The following is an 8926-nucleotide window of genomic DNA, read 5'->3' as shown; positions in this document are numbered from 1 at the left end:
AATTTCCGGTATGACTAAGTTCTATTTTATTCTGAGTTTTGAGTTAAGTATATATACTTGTATACCATAATATTTACAAATACAAAACCGCATGCGCATAAAAAACTTTGATTTTTAGTAGCTTTCAATTGTTCTGTTTTTGCAGTTGTCAATTATTATAATTTGATAAGATCCCATCGTGGGACTAAGGTTATAGCGATTATTTTTTGTCTTTCTTCGATTTTATTATTTACTAAATTTGTTAGCCTTATCAAAACACTTCATAGTTCAAACAAAATTAATTCAATTTATGCTAAATTATAAGATAATAATGTTTAACTAACATCTGCAACAAAGGGCTCTGTTTGTACGGAGGAATTCAAGAAATCATTGACATAAGTAATTAGACAACAGAGCCTCATATAATCGCCAATATTAGTGAACATATTAAAAACACATAGTTTAAACAAAAATAAATATGCATATAAATATAAAAAAATGTGAATGTATCAGCAACTTATTAACCTAGAATTTTACAATTAGGAACAAATCGAGTTCGTTTTTTTCATATACACATTATTTAATACTTGCATATGATATAAATACAATATTTTCAATTTAAATACTGAGCTTAAGCATAAAACATTTTTAAAATTTTTGATCTTTTTCGGAGCTTTGGTCCGAATCGTCTTTATCGCTGCAACCGTTACGACTAAATTCTCAACTTGACTCCGGCAATTTATATAAATATTTGTTTCTAAAAATATTCAATATCTGCTCGTTGTTTTTGTTGCAGTATATAATCATTTGCTGCAGCCACTGCAGCTTGCACCGCTTTTTCCTCCAGCAGCCTTTTGTCAAAATTATCCACAAGCTGTCTGATATGGATCAACTTCGCCTCCAAATAGTCAAAACGTCGCTTAAGCTCAATCTCTTCTTTACTATTGACACGCTGATATTCGGCAAAAAGTTCATGCTTGACACGCTCGTATTCCAAAGATCCTTCAGGTACATTCTGCAATTGCTCGTGCAGTACGCGGAAAATATGACGCACTTCTTCGACGCGCTGTCGTAATGGAAAGTACTCTTCGTAATCTCGCTCAAAGTCATATTTATATTGACGTCGTTGTTCAATGCTTTGGATATTCAAGTAACTACTAAAGTCATAGCTTGGGGTTGCTGTATCGATTTCTTCAATAACAAGATGCTCAGCTGTTGATTCATTGGAGGTTGTCTGGACATATGGTTCTTGGTTTTGGTTATTGTAAGTACCGTTACCGGATATTGCAAAACTTGTTTGGAGGGCTGATTTTAGGTGATTCTTACTATTTGTATCGGTACCTGATGATTTGTATGTTTTCTGACAATTCTCAGTTGAACCATGACTAATACGACGCTTTTTCGAAATCTGTGGCTCTTCGTAGTCCAAACAAGAACGCTTAAAACCGGGTTTGAAGTCAGCTTCTTCCTGGATCGGCGGTCTGGCACTTGTTGTTGAAGCAGTGATCTGAGCAGAAGTTGAGCTGACCTCGTTCGAGCTGATTGGATTTGCTAGATTTTGGATCTTGCGTAATGTCAACTGTTGCTGTTCCTGTTCCGTGTAATACGGCCAATTTTCATTCACTCGATTCCACATACAGTGCTTCAGATTGTAAGCATTGTTGCTTAGCTGAGCAATGTTCGTTAGAATGTTGCTAATTAACAATTTTTCGGCTTTACGTATGCCCTCTTTCTGTAGACGCGCATATAGTTCAAGCTTTTTGAATGGCTTCAAGGCTAACAAGTGGATGAGGCGTTCGCGTATTTCACGACTAGTTATATTGCGCGCTTTACTTTTTTTGTTGTCGACATTTGTAGCGTCACCCGATTTTGAAATAGTTTCTTTGCAGTCGATAAGATTATCATGCTGTTTAGTACTGGTCCTCGAGTTAGATTCCTCCTTCAACGATTTCTTTTTTATAGGTTTCTCAGCGGTGAAGTTACTTTTGTTTGCGTTCAAACTTTTTCTTTGCTCCTTTTCATGCGTTGAATGGAGATGAGCTTTTGGAACACATATGGTGTTCTCAATATCATCGTGTTTCTGAGTCGTCTGAATTGGGGATAGCGTAAGCAATATATATGAATCTTCCATTCTTTTCATTATTTTAATGCGATTTGTAATGTAGTATCACGTGGTGTTGCTCTAATAAAGTGCTTTGCGGTTTTAAAGTCTAGTTCTATGCTGTAAATCCTTTTATAACGAAAATTTCGCAAAGGTCATTATGTTCAATTACCTGCTACTATCAATTCTTTTTCAAGATATTTAATTTTTTTTATACACATTTTTGTTTCCGAAATGTTAAAGCAAAATATTTGGCTCATTTGAAAACTCAGTTACGGCTAAAAAACAACTTATGTTTTCAAGAAATTATTGAAAGTTTCTATACTATATTAAGTCCGATTAGGTTCGTGTGTGTTTTAAACCACGCAAAAACTTCATTTAACTTGGAGAAAATCTCTAGTTTTTCTTCTAATTCGATGGAGAACGTTAAAAGTTGTCGAATTTTGATGGATCACGCCCAGGTGTCCCGCAAAACGATTTCCACGGAGCACGACGACACATGAGTCCATGGTCTCGTATTAGCCGATCTTATTAGATCACGCCTACTTGAGAATGGCAAAACTTATCTCTATCCTTTTATCGCTATCTCTTTTTATGAAAATCATGGTTTTTCGGGTTGCGTCTCTTTGACAGAGTTTATAAGTTTCTCAACTCAGAAATCATTTCATTATCTAGAGCTTCACCTTTGCTTGAATATGGGTAAATCAGGATACTTTCTTTTTATTAGGTTTTGAGGTCATTGTGAAATGTTCTTGAATTGGATTAAATTTATAACTGTACCGTAAGGTTTCGAAAAACTAGTCTCTGTCTATCCGTATACCTGTTATACGATACAGCAGGTAAAATAAGGGAAGCATCCTAGGTGCTTTCCATCCTAGGTTATCCTGAATTGGGTAATATTTATACATGTACTAAGCCCTCGTAAAACTGGCCTGTATCTATCCATATGCCTGTTCTACAAAATAACAGGTAAATTAAAGGAAGGAACAAGAACTAACACGCTTTGACACCAATTTTTTTGAAAACAGGTAGGGAGGTCTAAAATATACCTAAGCTTATTAGTTACATAGAGCACGAACGTTAAAATATATTTCAAAACAAAATCAATTCCTTAGAGAAAGAAGCACATTTGAAGATTAAACAAGCTATTCCATTGAAGACAAATCATGGCATTAAATATTTTTGACAACCTGTCCTGGACACAAAATCGACCGAAATCGTTTCGTACCAACCAGCACCGCTAACAACGCCACATGCCGGATAAGGCCATATGTGGTACAAGTATTATGTGAATATATATGAATAAGCCACAAAATCCAACTCCATCACACAATTCGAACAACGGCAGCTCACGTGACAGCCAGTTTGGAATTCGAATATTTACCAGCATCAAAGAAGCGACGTATAAGTAATATGGGCCCTAACAGTAAACATGTCGCCGTCAGCTCTAACCCGATCGGTAACAAAATCGGTGATAGTACAACACATTTCCGTGGCCGTTCGACGAAAAATAATTCTACGCATCAAGATAATTTCTACATAGAATTGATCGATCTGTTCGAAAAAGAGTTTGTAACCCCTGCAAAAAGAGCTCCCAGTGGCCGGAAACATAAAAAAACATCATTCTGACCATAACTTACAGTGACAAACACAATTCCAAATGGACGTGTCAAAGAAGAAGGAGAGTCCGACGGAATCGACATTACCAGCTGCTAGAAAGGAGTATAAGATGATCGATTTATTCGGAGAAGATTTTGTAACCACTGCAAAAAGAAGTTTCAGTGGTCGGGCAATATGACATAAAAAGAAGTCTTCTAACCTAAACTTTCAGCGTCAAATACAACCACAACTGCACTTGTGAAGGAAAAGCGAAACTTTAACAAAACCCGCAATACCAGCATAGAAGAGAAGAATGATTCACTTATGCGGGGAGGATTCTAAATCAAATGTAAAACCGCTTTTTAACTACAATACTTTAACAAAATTTTGGCTTATCTCTTTAGTTTTGTACAAAATGTTGCATGAGAGGATATGGACTTTGTTCACTTTTTGGGTGTCTGTAGCACCTAATTATTGAAATATACAATACGTTGAACAGGGTACGATTATATTAAGTTTGCCACGAAGTTTGTAAGACCTAAAAAGAAACGCTAGAGACCCTACAGAGTATATATATATATATATAATTGATCAGCGTGACGAGCTGAGCCGATTTATATTTTATATGCAAACTAGTCCCTCAGTTTTTCTCTCCACTATAGCTCCCATATAAACTGAACGATCGGATAGTACCCCCGCAGCATAATTCTAGAACTCCTGTTAAGTTCCTCTACAATATATGCACCAAGTTTATAGAACTAGAATGTTTTGTGAGTACTCTACCTTTAATGAAACTGTTGCTTTTTGGATTCTTCCTATTTCAAGATAATTATTATTTTATTATTATGCCACAGATAGATATCTAAAAAGTTCCGTTAATTTAGGTATACGCAGGTAGGACAACTGAACCAAAAGATTTCCCCGTCCTTTTAAACAACAGATAACTGTAGCAGGTAGATAAAGCTGAAAGAACGTCGAGTTTTTTAAGTATAAAAAGGCGTGTACCAGACTCTAAAACCTCAAAGTAATGTATTGGGGAAACATCACGTAAATTATATAACCAGTCGCAAAACTCATTTCAACAACTCAACATAATGAAACATTTTTTTGAGCCGCATTTCCATAAATTCAGGAAGACAATCACATTGCGAACACCAAACGTTTTCCAAAAGCTCTTCTTCATACAATGCATGAATGGGAGAAAAGCCAAAGTTTTTTCAAACAAGAAAGTAAACGAAATGACACGGATGAGAAACATAAGAAACAAGAATCGCACGCCTAATCTACTTGTTGGCACTGAAACCTTTCTAAAAGCTGGAATTCGATACGCGTCTACAGAAAGAGGGCATACGTAAAGCTAAAAAATAAGTAATTGGCAACATTATAACGGAAATTGCTGAGCTAAGCGACAATACAATGAAGTGAAACAAAATTGGCCGTATTACATGGAACAGGAACAGCAACTGTTGAAATTATGAAAGACACAAAGTCTTTCAAACCCACTTAATTCAAACGAGATCAGCTCAACTACTGAACAGATTTTTACTTTAACAAGTGCCAGCCCGCCTTTTCAGGAAGAAGGTGACATCAAAACCGGTTCGACGCATCCTTGTTTGAACCACGAAGAGGTACACAGGTAGGTAGCGTTCAAAGTTTCAGGTAGCGATACCATTAAGAATAACCAACACTAAGAACCACTTCTAAGGGTGAAGTTTTTGCCGAATATAAACGACTCAATACTAAGGAAGAGATTAAGCTCAAGCAACGCTTTGACTGTTGGGAAGCGATGTTGATCCATATCAGACATATTGTGGATAATTTTGACCAAAAGCAGCAGCAAAGGATTATGTACTGCAACAACAAGAATTCGGCTGCTTTAGGAACCAAAACAGATTAGGAGACTAAGGGTAAATTTCGGTTAACCGTATTGCCCAAGTTCGAATGTGTGAGAATTTGACGTAGTTGACGTAAAGTTCCGATAAAGTGCAATAGTCGTTTAAATATGTCACATTTAAGGTTTATATATAAATTAAAAATGTTATTTTTCTCGAATGTGCGAATACTTTTCTGATTACTAAGTAGTTATCTTTAAAACTTGTGTGACACTAAAAATGAAAAATATATACATTTTTATTATTTGCATATTTCAATTACTTATTTTTAAATTTTCAAAACTGTTTTTGGTTTCCAAATATAAAAGGGCTCCTTCGTATATCTGCTTTGGTTTGACGAATATTTTTGGACTATATACAGATGGATCGCGGAAAGTTCCTGCACTTTATTAAGTTCGAGCTAATTGTTCAGATCCGAGTATGTTTGAAACCACAAAGCTTTATTTACACTCTGGAAAGTTATGAAATACATAAAAACAAAGTTTAAAACAATTTCAATTTTTTGATCATTCTAAGAAGAAAATTTCTTCATAAAACCCGTCTGTTTTTGGGAAGGCGCCATTTTATCGAAAAACTAAATTTCAACTAGTCCTTAGTTCATTAACTGTACTCATCTAGAATAATAATACAAATCCTCACCACCAGACTTTTTCCGAGGTCCTGCTGGAGATCAGCTACGGATGCAAGGCAATCCAAAATTTTTCAGAATGAATCGCCAATTATTAAATACATTTAACACTGTAAATTATTTTTATTTATTTATTTAAAATTATATCGATTGGCACTTGTTAGAGGATGCCAATTTTTCCACCTAAATCTTATGCAGATTTATTATTAATACCTTGCCATTAAGCATAACCTTAGCATGCACCACACTTTAAAGGCGTCTCATTAAAGATTCATCATGCTTGGCTGTCACGTCATTCGAAGAGGCAATTGTTGCCTGCTGCCAGCTTTTTTTTTGGCAACTGCTTACTTGCCAAGCGCAGCGAAAGTTGGCTTAGAAGTTATGCCACAATATTATGCGTCGACTGCCAGCTGGCATTTGACAACATATGTACTAATGTGTATCAAGATATACATTTGTGGTAACAAAGTAAAATGAAATTAAAAGTTTTCCATATGTACTAAACATTAGGATGGCACCAAAGCTGATTTTGATTTGCACCAAATTGTCAAGTAATAATTTTAAGTGTTGGCTGGAAATATTGTCGAAGTTGCTGGGTTTAACGAAATATTTTTTTAAACAAATTTGTGTCAACCTAATGTGTGCATATTTATACGTACTGCCTGTTGGGAGTAAATTTTTGTATAAAAATATTTAATATATTTGCGTAGGCGCTGAGTTAAGCAAGTTTGACTTTAAAAATTTAAATATCATCTTTATGTTTACTAGTATGAGGTGTTGCCAGTTGACAGTAATATCTCAAGTTATAACTGGGAATATTCTCGTAGTCACTAAGTCGTACGAAATCTATTGCAAAAAATTTAAGCACCACCCTAATGTGATTAACACTGGTATGCTTGCTGTCATTTGGTGGTAAATTCTATACTACAGCAAGGATCGTAGTTGCTAATACGTGTCTACCAAAAAAGTTTAAGCACTACCCTAATGTGTATATCATGGTGGCAGTGAAGGTATTTTCGTAGACTTAAGAACTTTTCTAATGTGTATATCACGATAACTGGAAACTTTCTCGTAGTTCCTAAATTCTACGAGGTCTACCACAAAAAATTTAAGCATCACCATAATCTGTATATTTTTATGCACGCTGCCTGAATTACACACTTCGACGCTCATTAATAATTTACAAATCCATATTAATTCCTCATTTTATGCTACTGCCAAGCGACTGTGACTTATTTGCATAATACGGACATGTGTGTGTGTGTGTGTGTATGCGCGCGCTTATAATTACGTGTGTGTTTGTTTATGTGTTAACTGTTAATGGAGCGTAGCAGCTGTTCGCCCGCATAACCAAGCACCCTTAAAGCCTACTATGGCAACAACTTGTCCTCTGCATACAAATTACTACTTCACATGCGTGTGATATATGTGTATATGTGTAGGTGGCTCCTCTCTCTCTGGGTGTCTTCGTGTTGGCGGAATAATTGCTTTTAAGTGTTTTTGGTATAAAATAAACAACAGCGTCTAATTGCATAATTGCAGCTAGCGTTAAGTACCTTATCATGTTGTTGGGCATTACACAGTATACATGTGTGTGTGTGTGTGTGTGGCGGAATTTGTATGTTAGCAGCACCACACATCACACATCCGCTTGACTAGCGCACTCATTCATTTCCCTACTCATTCATTAACTCACACTTTGGCAGCACTCAAAAACGCGCTTGTTGCAGTGTTACGTATACGCCATGGGGCTTTTTTTTTTCTTCGTACTTATCTTGCGTGTGCTTGCAATGGTTTTTCTGTTGCTGTTAAATAAATTAATCGTATTTGGTCTGTATATGCATGTGAGAATCCCTACACATAGATGCACATACATGTAAGTAAATAACGGAACTTATTTATTTAATATATACAAGCATATATTGTGGCATTGTAAAATATGAGAGACAATCTGCCACTGCTGCATAAACATAAAGGCCGCATTTTGCGGAAACAGCAACACGCTTGAGTTTGGGGCACCACCACCACTAACTGTAACTGCAACTGCAAATGCGATTGTAGTGACAACAACTGGCGCGCTTCCTGTTATATATGCAGCATTGACATACAAAATATTTCAACATTAATTGCAATTCTCACGTGAATGCATTGCTGTGTTGCCTGGTTTGTTGCACAAGGTTGTTGTGCGGCGACACAGTAGTTACACGGTGAAGAAAAATGCATTACATTTTATATTGAAAGCTTACTAACAGGTCTTGCTGCAAAGTTAACTGCAAATTCAAGTTTGATGTCGTGGAAATCGCGCGAACTACTAGTAATTTGTATTAGATACGCTCTCTAAATGCTGGAGAAAGCTATCCAGAATTGCAAGAATTTATTTATTAAACTAGCTATAGCGCCACCAGAGAGGTTTTCGATATTCCGAGAGGCTGGAAGGAACAGCTAGTAAGTTGATAAATACTAAATAATAACCTTTACAAATAAAAAATATTCCCTATATGAACTTGATTTTGAATATGATTTGTTGTATGGAAGATATCTGCAATGGTTATCAAATCTAGAAAATTTATTGGGATATTGTACAGATGTCTTAGGCAACAACTCATGCCAAATTTGGAAAAATGAAAAAATGAAAAAGCTTAACATAAAAGCACTTGATTCCGATCATTCAGTTTGTATGGCAGCTATACGCTATAGTGGTCTGATATAGGCGGTTCCGAGAAATGA

The 8926-nt window shown here is 35.8% G+C and overlaps 1 protein-coding gene and 1 long non-coding RNA gene across 2 annotated transcripts; one reads left to right on the top strand and one right to left on the bottom strand.

Moving 5' to 3' along the window:
* Positions 1-555: 555 nt before the first annotated feature.
* On the bottom strand, positions 556-2197 carry LOC106614298 (RNA polymerase II elongation factor Ell). The gene has a single exon (XM_070108007.1). It carries the CDS (start codon positions 2117-2119, stop codon positions 737-739), a length of 1383 nt encoding a protein of 460 aa, XP_069964108.1. The 5' UTR covers positions 2120-2197; the 3' UTR covers positions 556-736.
* Positions 2198-4689: 2492 nt separating this feature from the next.
* LOC138856967 (uncharacterized) lies at positions 4690-5829 on the top strand. The gene is made up of 2 exons (XR_011395938.1): positions 4690-5315; positions 5385-5829. It is a non-coding gene; the product is annotated as an uncharacterized lncRNA (long non-coding RNA).
* Positions 5830-8926: the final 3097 nt, after the last annotated feature.

The sequence above is a fragment of the Bactrocera oleae genome, chromosome 2 (assembly GCF_042242935.1).
Source record: "Bactrocera oleae isolate idBacOlea1 chromosome 2, idBacOlea1, whole genome shotgun sequence".
Lineage (NCBI taxonomy): Eukaryota > Metazoa > Arthropoda > Insecta > Diptera > Tephritidae > Bactrocera > Bactrocera oleae.
This window is presented reverse-complemented; position numbering and strand designations above follow the sequence as displayed.

Excerpts from the sequence above, each read along its gene's own strand:
- LOC106614298 (XM_070108007.1), bottom strand. The coding sequence starts at position 2,119 with ATGAAAAGAATGGAAGATTCATATATATTGCTTACGCTATCCCCAATT.